The sequence below is a fragment of the Alosa pseudoharengus genome, unplaced genomic scaffold (assembly GCF_046254945.1).
Source record: "Alosa pseudoharengus isolate Yale_2024_CS ecotype anadromous, Long Island Sound unplaced genomic scaffold, YU_APseudo_1.1 YU_APseudo_1.1_scf_61, whole genome shotgun sequence".
In the NCBI taxonomy this organism is placed as follows: domain Eukaryota; kingdom Metazoa; phylum Chordata; class Actinopteri; order Clupeiformes; family Clupeidae; genus Alosa; species Alosa pseudoharengus.
In genome coordinates, this window is record NW_027468850.1 from 205,489 (window position 1) to 228,004 (window position 22,516).

Consider the following 22,516-nt stretch of genomic DNA (forward strand, 5'->3'; position numbering starts at 1 on the left):
TTTGTTGCAGGTGGTCCGGTTTTTACTGTCAAGCGTCTCCTTGACTCTCGCCGGGTGGGCCGTGGATGGCAGTACCTCGTTGATTGGGAGGGCTATGGTCCCGAGGAGCGCTGTTGGGTGCCTGCGCGTCACATCGTGGACAAGTCCCTCATCCTCGACTTCCAGAAGGGCCATCCTGGTGTCCCGGGACCGTCGGGGGACGGTCGTAGGAGGGGGGGTACTGTCACACCTCGGTCTGCCAGGAGATGCCGCCAGAAGGCTCAAGCCCCTGGAGATCACCCGGGGAGACCCTGTGACTGATCATGAGGCTCACCTGTGGCTCGTTTGGTGTGGCCTTCTTAAGTCCCTGTTGTCTGCTATTCTATGCTCAGTCAGGGTTTTCGCCCTCGTGGATGGTGGTTACTCTGCTCCTGTGGATTCTACGCCTGTGCTGCCTGCTACTGTGCTATCGACCCGGTCTGTAAGGATTACCTATTATTTGCCTTGGATTTGTGAACTACTGGCCCTCCTCCTGCATCTACTCTTGTGAATTGTACCGGGACTTCTGTTTCTTTGTTTATTCCTTTATTGGATGGATCTTCTGTGTGTTATGACTTTTTGACTGAAAGACTTCTCTGAAGTAAAGCCTGTGGGCTTCTGTTTAGTTTGTCAGACATTAAACTCTGTTGAAACCCGATCTCTGTGGTCTCTTGCAATTGTGCTCACCCAGTAGTATAACAGAAACCTTTTGTGTTAATAGCATACCCAAGACCGTAGTGAATCCCTCAAGTGAACAAACACAGTTTGAATGCAGCTGAATAAAAAGTAGATGTATTTTGGAACTACTGTCGAGGGCTCGCATAGTGTTATCCAGTCATCAATTTGTATTGACAACAATCTCTCTCATGCTGAGGTTAATCATTTTGTATTCTTTTAGAAAAACACATCCAACCAAGCCTATACTTAAGAGGGAAAATGCACAAAAATAAGCATAAGTGTATTATATATAGTACAAAAATCCGCCTTTGGTGCTTCCCTACCTTCTAGCTGCAGTGTATATCCTTAGCAATATGTTAGATATAGCATATTGGGTCTTGAAATATTCACAGGAATCCAAAGAAATTAAATAATCATGTTATTTTATCCAATATTAGTTGTGCAGATGTATAGTCCATCTTATACACACCAATTTAATTGAACTATAAATTGCAAAGATTTATATTTTTGTGTAATTATTCCATATTTAGTGTAGTCATTCCATATCAGAACCCCTGAAGTACAATTCAAATACAATCATGAAACCTCAAAGTGTTATCTTTCATTTGAGACCAAGATTATGCTTCTACACAAAGGGGTTCATAGGCAGTAAGCATTTGATTGTCAGTATGCATTTTGGATAACCAAAAGTCCTATGGGGAGTTTCCATAAGGCATTTTGCAAAACGCATGAGCATACAGTACCTAGGCAAATCATGGTCTAAAGTACTCATATTTCATTCTATATTGATCTACTTTTGCACACAGCTTCACAAGACCTGGTGTTAGGGCTCAGTTGTGTTTCTAAGTCATATCAAGTGACCTAGAGGGCTGAAATGTGGTCAGTTCAGAGATGCTTGTTATCCGACAGAAATAAAAAAACAATATTCTAACCTCTGAAGAAACTACAATGTCTCAGCTTTCCAAAGAGGTCAAGCATTTGATTATAGGCTAGACAAGGTGGGAACAGTGGCCTCTGAAGCAGGCGCTGTGCAATTTCAGGCAAAATCCTGAAATTGGTATTGAGGATGAAGCTGTTAATTCCATATATCGGGACACCTCTCTATAACTACAACTATAACTATATTTTTATCTTGATCAGCTGAGTACAGTACACATTTCACTCCATACCACAATTTTAGTCAAATGAATAAATCTTATGGATATGTATCCACAGTATGTGAATGAATTATACAAATCCAAATGTCAAAGATGCAAACAAGTATTAGAATGCTGCTGTTGGTGGCATCCAAGGCCTTCCTGTGCATTCTTACCATCAAAACGGAAAAGATTTCAGGAAAGACTTACTTTATGAGGCAGGAACAGGGTGTGGACACAGGCAATCAGGTTGGCGGTGTCCTCTGCTTCAGGCTGGCCACAGATAACGATCTGTTGAGAGAAAAAAGGAGTGGGTGAGGGTTGGAAAAAGGGGAGAGAGCGCGAAAGGGAACGAGAGGGGCAGTAGAGGGGGTCAAGGCTGCCTGTGTTCTGTGCTAATGAGGTGAGCAGGTGTGCTTTGGAAGCATCTGGCCTCCGTCTGGACCTTCAGCTTGTTATTCCCTCCTCCTACACTTGCGCCACCTCTGCAAGTGAACACTGATGTGTCATGACAGGATTTTTTTTCTCCTGTTATTCCCCGTTATTAACTTCACACTAGGTCTGGGGTGAAAAGGGAAATAAAGTTTGGAAAAGTAGTATTCTCATCGCTGAAACTTAATTTGAACTTCTGTCAGCTGCCACCCACTCAAGTCTCCATTCCATTTCCTGACATATGAATTGAAGTTCGACTCCGCTTCTCATGCTTATTTGGAATAATTGTACATCTCATTCAAAACTACAAATTACACAGGTAACATTCACAAATAATTGGCCATATTCAGTATAGTCTTGTGACTTTCAGCTACATTAAAATAGTGAGACAAGATACAAATCAATCAACTCAATTTCTAAAGGAGAGAGCCTTGAGGCAAAAGACAAATACCTGCTTCAGGGAGTAGTGCAGAGCCATGAGGCCCCGCACCATTTCTGGCAGGGCAATAGGCACTCTCACCAGCCTATCAGAGAAGGCTGCCAACAGTTTCTGGCAGCGCTCCATCCACTCCTGCTTGCCCGTGAGGTGAGAGAGGCGGAGCAGATTCCGAGCTGACACAGAGTTGGCGCTGGGCTCTGCTCCATCCTGATCTGAAAACAGCACAGAACATTCTCAAACAGAGTAACTGATTTTACAAACTACTACAAAGATTGATTACACCAACACTTCTCACTGGTGCAGGAGTAAGCTCCCCACATTTAAGCAGTTTACGGGCTGGCTTGAAATCAACATGTTGTTTCTGAAACAGGCTTAAGTGATGGGAGACAGTGGCTTTATCTACTGTCCAGTGAGAGACGGCACGGAGTGTTGTGTACCTGCTGACCTCATATTATATGAATAGTAGGAGGTGTGGGAGATCCTTAGGCAACTAAGCAAACATACAGGGAAAAATTGCTGGTTGTTTGAGTTTTCACATGAAAGATTCTGTATTGATCCACATTTATTACAAGAGTGCAAAAGGACTTTGGCCTAGCCTGGATGCCAGCTGAACTTAGCCCCGCCAACAACATTTGAGGTCGGGAAGTTCAGTCTGGACTTGTTCCATTGTAGAGCAACTATGCCCGAACCAGAGCTGTTTGGACCAATCAAATTGGGCTTTGTACGATGATGGACAAATGAGCAACAGTGCCTCGTCTATCACATCATCTGAGCACGCTTAGGTTGATTGTGTTTGCAACAAAAACTCTGTGGCTAGAAGATCGACAGATGGCTTCTAAGACCCCACAGGAAAAATGCATATTATTTCCATGCGGTTTGGCCTTTCATTTACCGGTACACAAAAACGGAGGTTTTATCACTGAAAGATTATTTCTGAAAACTTCGGCCAAACTGGATATGTGGAAAAACTCTGGTTTCACTTTCATCAAGGGAAAACAGTGTATTTGCATTGTGGCATGTTGTTCTCTCCTTTGAAATCTCTGATTGGCAACCTGTTTGCTCGAGGGGTTTGCGACACCCTTCCCCAGCTGTTTTTAGCATTGATGTGAACGGAATTACCTGCTACGTATTTCGTTGTCTTAGATTTTGACAGCACAATAACTTTTAAAAAAGACCAGAAAACAATGTTAAAGGGATATTTCACCATTTGGGGAATTACTCATTTTTCACCTCCCCTTAAGTTAAACAACTGATTTTTACCTTTCTCCAGTTCAAAGGTAATTTTGTGAAGAAGAAGGATGATTCGGGTGCTCTTCCTACAGCTCATGTTAGGCTATTCTGTTGCTCTGACTGGTTAGGTCTATCCAATTGAGTGCAGAGGCATTTTCCCACCTGTATCGATTGAAACACGCTCTATAATCACGTCCCAATGGAGCAGCATCAGACTCAAATTCTGACTACAACGTCAGGCTAACTTTGCTCATAATGCAGCTGAAATGTAACAGAAGGCACAACATTTTAAGAGCATTCATACATTTCACATGGCACTAATTAGGGCAGCAGAATCCCAGCAGCCTTGCATCATTGTCAACCATGTCTCAACCATGTCTCATCATAACAACCCCTTTTCATGTTAGATACCTGTAAAAAGACTTTAATTTCTGGACTAGCAGGCACATAGCACATCAGACTGGGGGGGAACAGACTCCGAACACGAGTCAGTTAGTGTAAAACATTCCACAAAACTGATCATGTCGATTTCATTTTCATATGTTCTTGCTAGTAATGATTTTCACAAATCCCACTTTAAATTTACCAATTTATCAAAGGATGATGACCACCTGCATTACTGTATATGCAGTGACATATAACATTGTCACAAACACACAAGGCAAAAACAAACCTCAAGGAGATTTCATTCCAGGCTGGGTACACATTGTAGAAAGTCCACATATTTATACACATTCCCAGTAAGCCGTTTATCTCTTTCTTGTGGATGCCATGTTGTGAAAGCATGGCAGATGGAGGTTAAACACTACCGGCTCCAGGGACAGGGTGTAAAATCAGGGATGGCGTGGCACTGTGGAGGTGATTTGTCTTTGTGACAGGACAGAGGCTGGCCTCTGGTCTCTGCCTCTGTGTGGTAGCAGCAGTACAGCCCCTGATGTCTACACTCCCATGCCCAGCTCCACTAGAATGTCACAGTCACTTTCCCAGGATGAAAAATCCTTCGTATGTCTATCTTACTTAGTCAAACACGCTTGCAATGGTTTGCTTCTATATTCTCACCCCCCACATATCAATCCTGTGCCACTTTTATGGTGCCATCTGGCTTAGAGGTCAGTTCAATTTGTTGTGATTGCGTGAGTTTCAGCAGCACACCTGAACCAGGGAAACGCTATAATACCAACCCTGGCTTTCTAGACATGACTCGAGATGTTTATGATTGCCACGTTTCTTACAGGTACTTTTCATGACTGTAAAATACATTTAAAAAAATTCTGAAAGTTGAATCTGGTGTAAAGGTGGTAACAGTTGGATAAAGAGCCATTCACAAAAGAAATGAGAACTATAAAGTTAACTGTATATATAACAATATTAGCATTAATATTGTAATAGTTAATATGTGTGGACGTCATCATGCATATCAGCTAGAGTGATACTATTTTGTCATTATACTTATATCATAACACTTTACTTGGATAGTCCATAGGGTGACCACCGACCAGATTCTGAAAAGTGAGGACAAATGGGCCAAAATTCTAATAGGCCTTTTCGTGTGGGGGTTGGGCTGACAGTAAAAACATCAGCATGGGCTTTGTACACACCGTTAACAGCAGTAAACGGTTTGATAGTGATCAGAGGGGGAAATTACATAATGGCTTGAACACATTGCCTGCATTGCATGGTGTTTTGAAGTTTTGCATGCCTTTTAGGTACCTAGCTCACTAAATTTAATCCGACATAACAGAAGTGCTACTTTGAGATCACAAAAAATAACAAAGAAAAATGTTGATACACATAATCTGTCTGCTTGCTATTTTTCTCTGTCATTCATTTGTCTCCTGCTATAACAATGAAGAGCTTAGATGGGCTTTAATGGGAAAAAGGCTAGTCATTTGATCGCAAAAAAAAAAATCAAACACAATTGTGACATCCGGGAAGGACAGGTCTATAGGAGACCATCCAAGTAAGGTTTGACCAAAATACTGTATGTTTTGCTCTGGAGTAGTCTAGGTCATACCTTGTAACTGCTATAAACGTGAGTAAGTAAATAACCAGTCTAGACAGCAGAGCACCGTCTCCGATTTTGTCTAAACCTTGTGTATGTCATGAATGAGTCCCAAAACCAAGGCTTGTAAAATATTTCGGTAACACTTCACTTGACGGGTGAATTCATGTGATTGTTGGACTTTTATTTTGACAAGTTGTTGTCATTCTGTCTTCCACATTCATGAAAGGTTTGGTATGAATGTTGAGTCATGTCTCATGAAACAGTCATGAATGCTTTATGTGCAGTTTATGACAGCTGCTATGAATGTGTTATGAACTCACCCGTCAAGTAAAGTGTTACCAATATTTCTGTTCAAATCCATATTTTTTCAGCCCTAGATATTTATTTAGTTTTATAGCCTGAAAAGCACAATATATGGGAAGCAATATTTGGGGATTGATATTGTGAAAAGTATCATTCATAGCCAGACCAGACTTTGTAGGATGGAAGACAAACATGTTCTCAGAATGACAACCCTTAAAAATGTGTATGCCATTCTCACTGATTTCCTATAAGGCCCTAGATTTGGAAAATGTGCAAAAAGAATGACTTTTGGTATTGATCATTATTTTTCCTTTCAATACATAATATTTTATTAATGTTTTTCCAATATTTGAGTTCTCCACATATTTTCCACTATTTTCAGTCATGTTCAAAGGACTAAAATGGTATGTGGGATAGCTAATAGGCAGATACAAATCTATGTGGAAGTAGCTCAATGTATGAGCTTTAGTTGCCAATGTTGCACTATAGATAAATAGATAAGTCAAAATTATTGTTTTACCAATAATAAATTGATATTGAATACAAAATAAATTCAGCGTATTAATCCATGAATGAAACATGGTACAACATTGGCACCTTGCACACTAAATCATTACACTGAGCTATTCCTCTAACTACTCCACATACCATTTCAGTCCTATGAAATTAACCAAAAATGCAATCACACCTAGTTTGATCCTCAGTATCATAGTGTGCATTTATTGTGGAGACCTCAAATATTGGCACAGCATTAACCAACTTGCCTGTAAAGTTCCCGGGAATTGACCTAGCGAGACCTGGCGAGACTGCCACTGATCGTGCGTTTTCATGAGTTTTCGATCGTCATCTATTTCAGTTCTATTCATCATAGAGTATCTAAAATCGCACCTAAGGTGTGTTAGAGTGTCTATTTTCGTAATAAAAAAAAAGCTAAAAACACAATATTGAGTTTTTGGCACTCAACGCATGGGAACAAAAAACACAATATTGCGTTTTTGGCACTCAAAGTGTTAAATCAATGGGCATGCAGTACAAACTTTTAATGGTCAAGTCAACAAGTTTTTCTTCCATCCTACACAGTTTGGGCAGGAATAACACTTTGTCCAAATATGGCTTCCAAGATAAGGCATTTTTGAGAGTGTGAGAACGATGAATAATCAAGGATGAAAAATGCATAAAAAAATTTGAATTTAACACAATTATTTTATAGGTCTTAGTTTTGGGACCTAAACATTATGTCGACAAGCTTTGAGCAAAATCTGAGACGGTTCTGCAACCATTCTGCCTGATTTGACACAGAATAACCCAAATACTAAGGGCAACTTGAAGAGGAGATTTACCCTGCTTGAGTCTTAGAAGCACAGTGGGGTCACTTGGGTCACTGCAAAAGTAACCGCTGCCTTGGTCATCCCAGAACAGTTGGTCCTGCTTCTGCTGGAGTTCTTCTGCCCATTTAAGCCATTCCACTGCCTGTGTGGCCTCGAAGAGGTCCAGCAGTCCAGCCACCACATATGCATAGTCATCAAGGAAGCCTGCAATTGGCGAATCTCTGGTAGGAAAAATGGTGTGAGTATAGTGTCAGTGATTTTTTTATTTGTTCATTCATTTTAATATTTACCATTTTCTTTATCTGCATAAACAAAATGTTCTTTTAGCACATTAAATGAACTGCATCAAGTTAAATAATCAAAATACTGTTTTGACCATATAAAGTCACAAGTCTGCCAGTAATAAGTGATAGCATCGCTACAAAGTTGGCTCAGAACTCTTTTCAACATATTACTAATCACTGACTCATGGGAACATGAAGAGACCTCTTCAGGGACCCCTTCATCCTAAGATTCCCCTCCCCTGGTTTGCAGAGTGCCCCTGAGGCCAGCTGAGTGTGGTGGGACTGATGGTGACAGAGCTACAGATAGGGGAGTGTTGGGGGCAGGCTAATGGAGGACAAGGTGGCAAGGTCAGAAGACCTGAAGCGATGACCTCAACAATCACTTCTCCCACTCCATCTTTTTGGAAGTTGACGGACCGTTGGAGACTTGAAAGCTGGGCAGCAGGGAGACCTGTTACGCTGGTCTCATGTCATCTGCAATAGGTGTTGCAGTCATTTAAATATCAGTATAGATGAGAAACAAGGCTTCTATCAGAGCGTTTGTTCCTTTGTTGAGATCATTCGTTGTTTATAATGTAATGTGAGTATTGGCTTGTGATATTAACATAGGGTTAATCTTGATTACCCACATGTTACTGAATTTATTATTCAAGACAAGGAAGACAAACTTCATGTATGTCACCACTTTAGCCCTGAGGCCTCAGTATAATTAGGATGGTGATTTACACACGCAGAAAAAAAAGATAATTATCTTTGCTATTGGGGAAAAGGCTATGGTAAGCGTTCTCATAGAACTGCTGCTGGTGCAAACGGGGTCAACAAATGAGAGGGGCTCTCAAAAATGAGGCCACGCTGACTATGGTCAATACTTTGTGGGGCTGCATGCTACAACCACTAATTACTGTTGTACAAGTGGGTGGTGGTAGCACTTTATAATAACCATCCGTTATAAATGGTTAATTGATGCTTTATTTTGCAACTATAATAAAATATTTAATCACTTAATAATCATAACTTAATCATTTGTAGATAACAATCAATGATTACTAAATACATAACTTACAAATACTTTATTATCAGCTTATGAAAAAATAAACAATTTATTTATATATAACATACTAAAAAATATCAGTTTAGTGATAGCTTGATTTCAATTTATTTTATATTAATAAGCTACATTATTATTGCAAATATCATATTATTAATAATGATATATTGAGTTATTGTTAATGATTATAATGTTGATCGTAGGCCTTTACATAGCCATATACACAACACCTATGGATATTACATAGGTTGATTAACTATTGAACTATAAATGATGTTCTATTGATAACAGTTAGTTAGAAAAACAATTACAAATTTGTTACAAATTTGTTTTTCAGATGGCTATGATAAAGTTGGGTCGTAGTCTTTTATTTGGTAGTAAATCATTTGTAAACTATCTAAAAATGTACATTTTATAATTAATTGATGGGAAATTATTGCATCAAACCTTTTTTTTAATGGCTATTATGAAGTTGCATCTTAGTCTTTTATATGTTAATAAACAATTTGTAAATTATCTAAAAATGTCAATCTCATAATCAATAACTGGAGTGCAAACCATCTATGAACATAATGTTTATTTGAAGTTTCACCAAAACGGTAAGTTATGAAAGTTGACAAAACAAATTTGATTATGGAAAACATCACATCAAAACAACTTCTATTTATATTTCTTGGCAATGTCATGGAGTAGGCGACCCAGTGAGCCATTGCGATGTTTTTTGGCTAGCCATTCATTCCACTCAATTAGTGTAAGGTGATCTGTTAACAAGTCCTCTGTCCGATTCCCCCTGCATCTTGAGATGATCTCCTTATAACTCCGCCAAGCCCTCTCGATGTGCTGAGTGTGGCAACCTGTATCTGCATTGACGAATGCTTGACTGTGGTTCACTGTGTAATGATCATACCCCAGTGCAGGCAGAGGACTGAAGTCCCTCTTCTAATATGGTGGACGATGAGAGGTACCAGCTCTTGTCTTGTCCTTTTTGGCACCAAACGTAGAATAGGTCGACGTCTTGAGTGCTTCACACCGAGCATCCCAAACACCCACTTTTTTCTTTTCCAGCCACCTGTTATCCGGCCACGTCCATACTGTCAAAAAAGCACACATGGATATTACAAATTATGTTTAAGCATTATTTTACTCTTTGGTAATAAAAATAGGAGAAAGAGGAAGATGATGAGGAATAACAAAAAGAAGAAAAATACATTATGTGTATTGTGTTTGCATTTACTTTTCTTTTGTGCCTGAAGTGGCTTTCATCTATCGCCACAAACTCTCTTCGACCTCCCAGCCTCTGTCCTCTCTTCCTTCGCATTCGTTCCACAGCCTCAACACAGACATTTCTCAAAAGTTTGGCCATTCTTGTCAGTGTTGCTGAACTTGCGGCAATGTCATCGGTTATCATGTTAACTTGTCTTAACCGTAGGCCTTGTGCAAACCTGATAATACACAATATTATAGTAATGGTGAAAATTTGCATAATAAACAGTGAGCAGACACCTAATTAGGACACATGAAATATGCATCAAGGAGAGAAAGAGGGAGGTAGAATGAGAGAGAAGTAAGACAAACAGAAAGAGTGAAAAGGGGAGAAAGTGAAGACATAGATAGATGTGGGTGGATGAATAGACATAGGTACATGGATAGATGATAGTCGGGTAGATATGGAAGAGAATGCAGGTAACTAGATGGAAATATCTAGTACAGATAGATTATTGATAGAGACAGACTGGCAGACTCAATAGACCTCTGAAGTTTGCCTACAAAAAAGAACCAAAACGGCCATCTTTGCCCATATAAGGAGATCCGGTTGTTAATTGAAGCTAACTACCTATGGCAAGTTGCATTGCAAGTTAGCTCTGGGGTAGCAATAATCTAAGTGTGCCGCCTTCACGTACCGGAGATCACAGTATCCACTCGAAGGCAGAGGACAAAAGTGTGTTCAGGAAAACGTCTGCATTTCAGACTTTTTCATCCCCGCGAGAGTTTAAAAGATGCGATAATTTAAAATCCCCATGTTATTTTCCCACAGGAAAAATCTTAGAATAGCCTACTTTATTATTTTTTTAGATATGTGATCACATTTCACTTCACCTTGGCAAATGGTACGCTCTGAATGATTAAACATAATGATTCATGGTAACTTTTTACACCTGAATTTATAATTTAGCCTACTTGTCTATAGGCCTTTCTCACAAAACGACCGATGGCCCAAAAAGTCTTCAGAGCAGTGTACTCGAGCTTCCAATGTTTAAGGGCGCTACACACCAACCCAAAGTTGGCTGCCAGGTGCCGACGGCGATAGCTTTTGTGCCGATTCAACATGTGTAATCGGCAGAAAAGCTACCACCGCCGGCATCCGTCAGTCGATATCGGGTTGGTGTGTAGCGCCTATAGGTGCAGGAACCGGAAGAGCCAGTCCCTGCTCTGAAGACTTTTTGGGCCATCGGTCGTTTTGTGAGAAAGGCCTATTGTGATCAGAATGTTCAAGATGAACTTAAAAGTGCCTAATTGTCCATCCAAAGGTTATACCAAAAGACTATCTGATATTTAAGCCTTGTTATGGGTATAGGCCCTGTTTAAGCAACATTAAAAACTAATTGGCCTACATATACCTACTGTTACTGTAGTAGTCTATGTCCATACCTGTATAAGAACCTCATCCAGCTGAAAAGGCACATCTTGGATTTGCTGAAGATTGTCTGGTGTCGGATGGATTTCCTGACTATGCCTTTGTGCTTGCCCCGACGTCGACATACCCTGTGGACAAAAAACACAAGCAATGAAATCAAACTTAAAGTTATTCGTTTGATCTCAATTCATAGTATCCTAGGCTTATACATGTTTCCCCCATAAATATAAATCGTATAGGCTTTTCAGATAATTAGAAATGAGTCTTCTAGCCTAGGCCGATATGCCAAAAATGCCAGTAGCCTAAGTATATAGAAAATATAAGTGGTTTTCATTCAAGATGTAGGCCTATCTATCTGTGATAAATATAACCTATGGATAAAAAGACAACTTACCATTCACATTTATCCACACCATGACACTTCTGTTCAATTTTCATTGTATGGTGGCAAAAGTTGCATTTGATCTTTTTTTTTTATCAGTCTTCTCCTCTACAACCATTTTATAAGCTTCTTTAAATTATTTTTACTTCTTCTTCCTTCAATTAGTTGCCGCAGCTCCCTTGCTAAACCAGGCATCTTGATTCCATAAGGAAATATGCTACTGTGTTCCAGTTTGCGCCAAAAAATACGCGCCAGAAGTGCATTGGTAGCTGTGAAGCCAGCAGCAATAGGGTGGGGGGAAACGTCATTATACAAATATAAGCATTGACTGATGATACTGTTTTGCCACAATGTTATCAGCCTTCATTTACCATTGTTGGTTTTCAATAGCATACTATAAAGTATACAATTTACAAATTATAAATCAACATGGCAAGTTTCAAACCCAAAGAGAGGGATTTTAAACTCTTATTCTGAAGTCAATGAATTCAGGAAACTCCGGCTGAGGGTAGCTAATCTTTATTTTTTCGTTATGTTACCAAGTGGCTAGTGACAAGATCTCGAAGTAACGTGGAATTAAAAGAAGAAAATAAGCATAGCATTACATTTCATTGCCATTTATCTTAGACACGAAATGGCAAAAAGAAAAATTAGACCTTTTACAAGGTCAGGGAAGATCAGGAAACTAGATGGTGAAAAGAAATCGCCTGTAACCCTAATCGACGATGACGATGGCGTTGATGGACACGAAGGGAGTTCCAGCCAGATAGTGCTAAACTCAACTCAAACCGCCGGTAAGTTTCTTAACTTTCATTCTTATTAGCCTGTTATTAATGCATCCAACTTACTGTCTTAACAGTAGTTTCTAGCGTTAGCTTTTTTCCCCTAAAGTTTATAACAACTTGTCAAATGTGCATGGCTATCTTATCACATCTGGTGTAGCTAGCGTGAAAGCTTGTAGGATGTCTTGGAGCAGCTTAGCAGCTACACACAGGTCGTTAACACATTTTGAGAGCAGCACTCCGAGGGATGCAGATAGTTTTCGAGAGGCAAACATTTAAGAAATGCTTTTTAGCATATGTAGCCTACACTGTAAACATTCACAGTTGTTGAAGCCTATATGCCATCAAAGGGCAGAACTGACTACTAATTGTATTATGTGTAGTCTCTCAAAATCTTCAAATAGCCTATTATGTTTATTATTGTCATTAATTGTGGTTATACTGCCTGTATTTTGGTGAAAAACAGCATACTGCATGGTGAACAAATGTAGAGCAAACCATGAATGTAGTATTGATGTGCTTTTAAAACAGAAACATAGCATGCTCTACCTATTATTTATTTATTTTTTTCTTCCTTGCTTTCTGTCTTTCAGGAAACTCTATGTCTCCAACAGTATCAGAGCTCCTCCTTAAAGCTAAGGAGAGAGAGGGTGTCCTGATAAGGAAGAACAAGAAGCTGAAAAAGGAATTGCACTCTTCGCAAACAAGGGGCTGGTAAGTCAATACTTTATCTCAATATGACACTTAACAACAAACACCACTTGGATTAAAACATTTTAATATAGGGCTCTTCACAGTGTAAGTAGAACGCTCCATTCACGTTCGGCTGTCAATTCTTTATGCTAAGCATAATTGACCGCTGTCAAGGATAGTGGCCTTTTTGCCACTGATTCACTACAGACAGTTGTTCAGCTGCGTTCTAAAGAATGTTGTATTCAAGTTCAGTGAGTTTGGTGAAGTTTGTTTCTCATCATTTGCCAATGAAAACAGTAAAAAATACATTTAAAGACCCATCAGGTGAAGTGTCTTCTCTTATGTTGGTAGGTAGCCGTATAATAAGTGGGGTCCGGGTCGCTCTGTCGGGGCTTATTTTTTTGATAATGGCTGGCATTCTATACATTAACCCTTACACAGTAGAGCCCTTTGAAGACTCCATCGATAATATCAAATATCAAGTATAACTTTTTTTTCATGTTGTCACCATGTTGGTCTTGAGGATGGACACACATACACCTTTGTACCTGACAAAATGTACAGTATGTGAGTACTGAAGCTTCTCACTTAAACTTCACTTGATTAAACTTTCCCGTCCCCTTTCCTTATTGTTTCTTTTCAGACAAGATATGCCATACCACAACTTCTGACCACACCACTTCATCTGAGTCATCATCTGAGTCCTCTTCCACCAGTAATTCATCTTCCTCTTCTTCCTCCAATTCTTCATTGTCATCAGACGATGAAAGTCATAAGAAAAGGCGTTACAAAAAAAAGCATACAAGGAAAGACAAAAGGCATCGGAAGGAACAGAAGTCCGCAAAACCTGAATGTGGACAAAGAGGTGAGTCATAAGGGAGGGCTCCTGTTTACAAAAACAATTACATTAATACACAGGATTAAAGTTAAAATCCCTTGTGCCAAAATCCAAGGTAAAAACACATTCAGAAGCCCCTACTCAAAATTAACTTTAAAAAGCACGCTACCCACAAATCCACCAACAAATGGTCACAAACACAAGACAAATGGCCCATCCAACAGCAGTATATAGTATGTGGCATGTCATTGGGGTTATCAAGTGGGCACCCTCATTCACCGATGTTTCGTTAAGTTAGGCCCACGACACCTCATGAAGGCTTAACAGTGAAACCAGCGTCCTGGAGACACTCCCCTCCATGCTGCCACCATATTACCACTTTGAAATATCCAATACCCAAAATACTCTTAACCAGCTTAGGCATGGTCAAGTTATGGGTGATGCATGTTAATGTCAACAATATTTTGTCTCATCTCACAGTCCAGTTAATCTCTATTTGTTTTATTTCTTACTGATGCAGCTTCCAGTCCAAAAGACATCGTTGCAAGGTACAAGAAGGTTCTGCGGGCTTACAACCGTGGAAAAAAACTTGGGGAAGCGTGTACCATTGCTGGTGTTACAGAGCTGACCGTTCGATCAAAAGCAGCTATCCCAGAGTTGGCTATAGCTTCACCAGAAAAATTTGAGGAGCTTTTGGCAGGCTACAACAAAAGAGGAAAAATTTCTGATTTTCTAAGTAAATGTGAAGACCTTATTGAGAATGATACACAGGTCAGAGCTGAGATAGCAAAACTCAAACATGAGGGCAATCTCATACCCTACATTAAGAGGGAGCCGAAGTAAGCCCCCCGCCAACAACCCTCTTATGTTTAAGCAGTGTTCATTCATGTTGTGTTCATGTTTACTGTCTGATTGTCTGAAGAGGCAGCAGAAGTAAGTGCCCCTCGCCCCACCACCCTGTTTTGTTTATGCTGTGGTGTTGCAATGAAGGATTGATAGCCTTTTAAGCTATTATGTTTTTTGTTTAATTTTTATTTGCTTATTGCCCTCTTCTGATGGATCAGAAGTTTTGATTTCAATAAATATCTCTTGATATTAAAGCCAATTGTGATGTGTGACAATGCTTTACAATGTGTTAAGCATCTGTAATTGCAGTGTATGTAAAGTGTTATTGTTTTCATTATCACTATTGTCATTTAACAATATTTGACTTTAATCGGCAAAGTCATAAGTTAAGTACAGAACTATGAACATCAGTTACAACTTCAATGTGTTTATACATTGTTTGCTCCAGGTATATCCCATCAGTTTGAAATACAGCATTTTTGGATCATTTACAAATTGTTCATTAAAATATAAGACTAAGATGTAACTTCATAATAGCCACCCAAAATTTTGTTTCATGCAGTCATTTTCCATCAATTGATTATAAGATTGACATTTTTAGATAATTTACAAATTGTTTATTAACATATAAAAGACTAAGATACAACTTCATAATAGCCATTAAAAAAAAGGTTTGATGCAATCATTTACCATCAATTAATTATAAAAAGTACATTTTTTAGATAGTTTACAAATGATTTACTACCAAATAAAAGACTACGACCCAACTTTATCATAGCCATCTGAAAAACAAATATTGTAATTGTTTTCTAACTAACTGTTAATCAATAGAACATCATTTATAGTTCAATAGTTAATCAACCTATGTAATATGCATAGGCGTTGTGTATATGGCTATGTAAAGGCCTACAATCAACATTATAATCATTAACAATAACTCAATATATCATTATTAATAATACGATATTTGCAATAATAATGTAGCTTATTAATATAAAATAAATTGAAATCAAGCTATCACTAAACGGATATTTTTTAGTATGTTATATATAAATATTTTTTTTCTTTTTTCATAAGCTGATAATAAAGTATTTGTAAGTTATGTATTTAGTAATCATTAATTGTTATCTACAAATGATTAAGTTATGATTATTAAGTGATTAAATATTTTATTATAGTTGCAAAATAAAGCATCAATTAACCATTTATAACGGATGGTTATTATAAAGTGCTACCGGTGTGCTACTTTCCCTGGGCCTACAGCAGAATGTGCAGAAATGGGAGTTGGAACATTTTTAGAGCAAGGTAGGCTGTACATCGTATGATAAATGGCTAAGAGAGCCAGGTCATTTTTCATCAACAGTTGTCGCACTTGTTGGCAAACCACCTCTGTGGAGAGTATTCCCTGGCTGATTTTTGTCTTACTCTAAGCACTTGTTTTTGCAGTGTCTATTCACTGCAAGTAGTGTGGAACCTGTGAGAATATCTGAAAAAAGTGAAGCGGCAGCTATGACGGGAGTGACAAAAACACATGATAAATTGTCACTTATTTCTCTGGAAAGTTTTCACCAACCACATCAAAACACTCAAAGCTGTCAAACCTATAATAAAACAACGCAAAGGTAAAAAAAAAAACAACTCAAAGCTACATGAAGTTCTACTGAATTGAACAAACTTAATTAGATTCTTTTGAAAACCTAGGTAAGACTTCCTTTGAACCTTGCACAAAAAAATATCATAAACATGTTCTAGCGGATATGATATCATATATCATAAATCATCATGACGTCATGTTCCTTGGCCGTGTCAGTGTCATGTCACTGCCATTAGTAATTGTCATGGCATTTCCATGTCAATAATAGGCTGTCTCACATGCTGTCATACCATCACATATTCTGAGAGCTATCTTACCGATAACGGTACCATGATGCCTGTACTGTTATATAGGGCACTGACTGCCATGACAACTCATGGTGAAATGGCATAAGTGTTTTGTGCCACTGTCATCCTAAACCTCTCGATGAGCCTATGTGCATTTATGTTCAACAGGACTGTTCACTACTATGATAATAAAACCAATTTTACCCTAAACCGCCAGCCATGCCAACATTTACACATATCATAACCTTAATACACATTGTAAAAGCACCAGACACTATGCAAAATAACAAAATCACTCAACAGTAACATTCAAAGATGTTGTGAAACCTACTGTACTATTTCATTAAGAGTCCCTCTTAAGGACTTCAGCATATTCAGGCAAGTGAAGATTTATTTCTGAGGCTGAATACTAACATTAAAGAGACTTCTAAGAAAGATAATGCTGCAGGCTTACATCTGCTCCACCTCCATCTCCTGGCCACGGTAACACGAGTGCAAAATCCTTCGGTCCCCCTCGTCCCAGAGGTGCTTCTGCAGAAAGCGAGCTGCCTCTTCAGCTCTCTTCAGCAGGGCCTTACCTCCCAGTACTGCTCCCGCACATGCAAAGCCAGACAACATCAAACCTGTAGTGAAGTAGAGAAATTAGTATTACCATTCTTATTATTATTATTATTATTATTATTATTATTATCAGTAGTAGTAGTAGTAGTAGTAGCAGTAGTCATTGTCACATACAATTACAAGCCTCAGATGTGTCCTTAAATATGTTCACAAAGAACACCTCTCAAAGAAATTAGTATATTACCATACACATTACAAATAATTAGCACATATACAGTATAAAAGTATATTATCAGGGACATACATTTAAAAATGCTTTTAAAATATGACTAATTTTTCACCATCGTTTTTAGGAGCATAGTCCCTAACTAGACTTGAATCATGGATCTTGGGTTGCCATGAGTCATCCCATGGGATGCTTAAACATTGGTTATATTATTTACTTTTTTAGCAGTAGTGTCCACCTTTGGCCTTGTAGCTGACTAATAACAACTTTACTTTGTATATGTCTATCACACTAAAGCTACTTACAAGCAATGCTGTGCCTCAATCACAGACTTCCACAGGAAAGACATTGCAGAATTTCAACACTTGAACAGGGACAGATATCCCATGAAGGATTTTGCAAGGGATGTTTCACCACATTCTGAAACTACACTTCCTCCCCTTTCCAATGACACCTCACTTGTGAAATTCTATGGTAGAAAACTGCCTTTTTGGCCCTCTGAAAATATAGTATGTATTTTATGAAATTGCAGATTTTCAGGACTTGAACAGCTACACACATTCCAATGACAACCCCCAAGTTAAACCCCCATCGCATAAAATGGCTTTTTTTTTCGATTAGAACTCCCATGGCCTATTTCTCTCATTTTTAGTGTATAAAAAACATTTTTGCAGTTTTTATACACTAAAATTGGTCCCTATTGGTCAAGACTGATTTGTTGCAAACAATTCCACCCTAGATGAATAGTTGAGTGTGTCCTCTTCCAATGAGCAATTCCATCCAAGAAAATAGGCTTTTTAAATTAAAAAATCCACAAGCTATTATTCTGATGGGGGGGCCAAGCAGTGAAGCTGCGAAGCATCATTACTGTTTCTACCTTTTCTTATTTGGGCCAGTAGCAAAGCCCAATTGTATATTTACGCTTTCCTATTATTCGGGACCATGCAATGTAGGCACCCATTGTGTTTGTACATTTTCCTATTATTGGGGGCCAAGCATCGAAGCTGCAAGGCACCCACTGGGTTTATATGTTTTCCCATCCTAAGAACACACAATAATGTGGAGTCTTTTTACCACTGTGGGGGCGCTATAATCACAGGATGTAGGCTCATATATCAGCAATGCTTTTGCGTACCGAAACCAAACTTGGTATATGGACTTAGGACCCCATCCCGACGACACACAATATATTTGGTGACCTTGGACCACTAGGAGGTACTAAAGTTACAGGAAATGAGCTCATATCTTGGCAATGCTTTCTCGTACCTAAACCAGACTTGGTTCATGGACACACAATAATGCTGGTGATGTTTGGCCACTAGGGATAGATTAGATTAGACTCAACTTTATTGTCATTGTGCAGAGTACAAAGTCAACTAAATTCAGACACTGCTCTTGCTTGCTTGCCTGCCGGTTCACACCTCACCCCTCACTCTCAGTGCAACGTGCACCTCCACCATCAAAGGCTGATGCACCCCTCCCCCACAATGTGATCATGAACAATGCGACTACGCTAACGCTGTTCACCAGCCACCAGTCTACAGCCACCAAATACCCCTTATCCCCCCTCCTCTGGACAAGGGGAAGAGTGCTGTGAGTATCATGTTCCTTGACTTCTCCAGTGCTTTTAACACCATCCAACCCCTCAGACTGGGTGAAAAACTCCTGCAGATGATTGTGGATGCTCAACTGGTATCCTGGATTGCAGACTACCTGATAGAGCAACCACAATTTGTCAGACTGAAGAACTGCCTCTCCGACACCGTGATCAATAGCACTGGAGCTCCACAGTGAGCAGTGAGACACATGGCAAACAAACAAAGGAGCACATGGCACAAGACACAGAAAGTAAACAAAGCAAACAGGAAGACACAAGAGGAGCAGACATAACGGGAAAACAAGACAAGACAGGATCCTAACAACAAGAGCCTCCCCCCTCTTGCCTGCAGCAAATAGGTAAGGGATGTGGCCCTGTTTCTAGAATTCTGATGAAACCCTTGCTGGGATGACACAAACATGTGTCTCTCCTTTGATGTTCTTGTGCATCATTGAAAGAATAAAATCTGAAATGTTTCCTGACATCATACTCCAAATATCATGTTATTATTATATTGCTTTCTTATGTAGAGTATTAACGGAATATATTATAAGAACTTTTCAATAAATATGGAAAGTCAGTATGAACCATATAGACAGATATTGTGACAGCCTTGCCTGGCTCCTCCTCCTGTCTGTGTTGCGTCTCTCTCTCCTACAGGTGAGCTGGGTGCAGGTGTTTGGAGGCACGCTAATTATTTCCTAGTCAGGGCTTTTAAAAGCGCTTCAATGGAGACCGGGTTGTCAACCACTTCCGCTCCGTCTCTACAGCACCGTTTTGGATTTTGTTTTAGCTTATTGTGTCACCTAGTCTTGATCCTTACAAGCTGGCTAATGATAGACCTATATCTAATCTCCCTTTCATGTCAAAAATACTTGAAAAAATAGAGTCCAAACAAATCTGTGCCTTCTTACATATGAACAAAATCCAGGAATTATACCAGTCTGGCTTTCGAGCTCACCATAGTACTGAATCAGCCTTACTGTAGTTAAAGTTTTTAATGACCTCCTCATTGCTGCTGATAATGGATATGTATCAATACTGAATCTCCTGGACCTCAGCGCTGCCTTTGACACCATAGACCATGACATACTACTTCATAGGCTTGAACATTCCATAGGCATCAAAGACTCAGCACTTGCTTGGTTTATACCATACCTTTTTAACCGTTAATAATTTGTACAGGTCCATAATGAACCATATACCCAGACTATGGTGAAATATTGAGTGCCTCAAGGCTCATTGGATCCCAGTTATTTTCCCATTTCCCATCTCCTAGGTTCTGAAATTTGGAAACATGGCATGGCATTAATTTCCATTGTTATGCAGATGATACACAATTATACCTTTCCATAAAGCCCGATTAATTAACCCTGTTAAACAAACTTGTATGTATGTAACATGTTACATGTATAAGAGATATAAAAACACACACATATATATACAACAAAACATCCTGCTTTTGAACTCAGATGGTTTTTGGTCCTAAAAAGATGAGGCATATCCTATCCTCATCACAGGCTACATATAGTGATCTTCCACTGACCTCATCCACAAGTGCTAAAAATCTATCAGTTATAATTGACCAGGACCTATCAATAAATAATCACCAAAATGTCATTTTACCACTTAAGGAACATTTCAAAGATAAGGAAGTCCTTATCCTTACCAGACACGGAAAAATTAATCCACAGTTTTGTCACTTCAAGGATAGACTATTGCAATGCTCTATACACTGGCTGCAATAATACCGGTCTAAGGAACTTACAGCTTATACAAAATGCAGCTGCTCGCACACTCACTAGGACCAAAAAATATGAACACATTTCCCCCATCCTAGCATCTTTACACTGGCTACCTGTTAAAAGTCTCATTGACTTAAAAAAAATATTACTTGTAATCCCAACAGTAGAGGCAGAGCTTTCTGCTACAGCGCACCCCTCCTCTGGAATGAACTATCTCCATCAATTTGATTAGCAGACACCCTCCCTATTTTCAAGTCTAGACTTAACACATACATCTTTAGTGCCTCCCATAGTTAGGTATGGTGTAGTGTGGAACTTCACCCACCTCAGGGTTTTTATTGGAATGGACCACCTCTGCTGTGTCCTCATGTGACTGGCGCCCTAGTCATGCGTGTCATGGTGGCAACTGACCATACCTGCGCTGGTGCTGACTACCCTTCACCATGCTTAGGTATGCTGCCATAGCATAGCGCTGTCATGGACTTTTCATGTGTCACGCCGTACAACTCTTCTTCTTTCTCTCTCTCAACTCCCCCTCTTACCTCTTGTCTTTGTCTTGCCATTCAACTCCCTCTTCTCTCCTTCTCTCTCTCAACTCTCCCTCTCTTGCCTTTTGTCTCTATAGTATAACACTATATAATACCATTGATATACTTATTAATGCTAACCATCATGACTTATAGTAATACCTACTATTTATCTCTCTTTCTTCCCTCTTACCTCACTTGTGAGAGAAACTATTCCTTGTGTTTGGCCCTCATCGCACCTAAAGTCCCATCCCTATGACTGCCCTATGTGATGACCCTGTGCCCCTTCAGGCCTTCTCCTGTCAGTGCATGGGAAGGGCTGGGCCTGGTTGGGCTAATACCCTCATTGATTACACCTATGGTTAGGGTGGGGCTATATAAGGGGTTCCCTATCTTTCTGATTAGGCATTTTTCTTACTTCTTGCAGGCACTCACTTTGATTCTCTCACACTTGCACTTTGCTCTCTCCCCTCATTTGTAACTCTACCTCTCTTTCTCTTTCTTTGTCTTTAGGCCCACTTCACTAGCTTCTTTGCATCCATACACTCATACACGCACGCCACCACTCCCATTCATTTCCCCCTAGACATTTTGCTATTGGTAACCTTGTGCTTTACTTTAATAAATGAATATATTTGGTTTTAACCTTGTTGTCCGTGTCCCTCTTTATGTTTCGGTCTGGGAACGAGCTGGCCCTAACACCTACCATTGCAGTCCCCTTGTCTGGATTCCTGGCCCGTGCAGCCTAGCTACCCAGTACTTGACATACTGTATGACAATTCCTAATCCCTATGGACAACACAGGGACTATTTGAATTTTCTGACACTAAATAGGATTCATGCATACATCATACTGGTTATATAACCATCCTACCTCTTTGTAACATACCTCAGGTTGTTGT

General features: G+C 39.4%; 1 protein-coding gene and 2 long non-coding RNA genes across 3 annotated transcripts; 1 reads left to right on the forward strand and 2 right to left on the reverse strand.

The window, feature by feature from the left end:
* Positions 1–223: 223 nt before the first annotated feature.
* On the reverse strand, positions 224–17,579 carry LOC143108700 (spermatogenesis-associated protein 20-like). Its single transcript, XM_076271585.1, has 5 exons — positions 17,413–17,579; positions 7,582–7,790; positions 2,716–2,915; positions 2,043–2,123; positions 224–268 (listed from the first exon to the last, which is right to left on the reverse strand). Exons 1-5 carry the CDS (start codon positions 17,574–17,576, stop codon positions 224–226), a joined length of 699 nt encoding a protein of 232 aa, XP_076127700.1. The 5' UTR covers positions 17,577–17,579.
* On the reverse strand, positions 9,464–11,638 carry LOC143108702 (uncharacterized). The gene is made up of 3 exons (XR_012983772.1): positions 11,551–11,638; positions 10,136–10,343; positions 9,464–9,992 (listed from the first exon to the last, which is right to left on the reverse strand). It is a non-coding gene; the product is annotated as an uncharacterized LOC143108702 (long non-coding RNA).
* Positions 12,601–15,670, forward strand: LOC143108701 (uncharacterized). Its single transcript, XR_012983771.1, has 4 exons — positions 12,601–12,712; positions 13,294–13,414; positions 14,037–14,258; positions 14,752–15,670. It is a non-coding gene; the product is annotated as an uncharacterized LOC143108701 (long non-coding RNA).
* Positions 17,580–22,516: the final 4,937 nt, after the last annotated feature.

What these genes read in the sequence shown, in the direction of transcription:
- LOC143108700 (XM_076271585.1), bottom strand. Translation starts at nt 17,576, where the DNA reads ATGTTGTCTGGCTTTGCATGTGCGGGAGCAGTACTGGGAGGTAAGGCC. An exon ending in TGCACTACTCCCTGAAGCAG is followed by an intron (nt 2,124 to 2,715) that starts GTATTTGTCTTT and finishes TTCTCTCAACAG; the next exon opens with ATCGTTATCTGTGGCCAGCC. An exon ending in CCCTGTTCCTGCCTCATAAA is followed by an intron (nt 269 to 2,042) that starts GTAAGTCTTTCC and finishes GGTGATCTCCAG; the next exon opens with GGGCTTGAGCCTTCTGGCGG.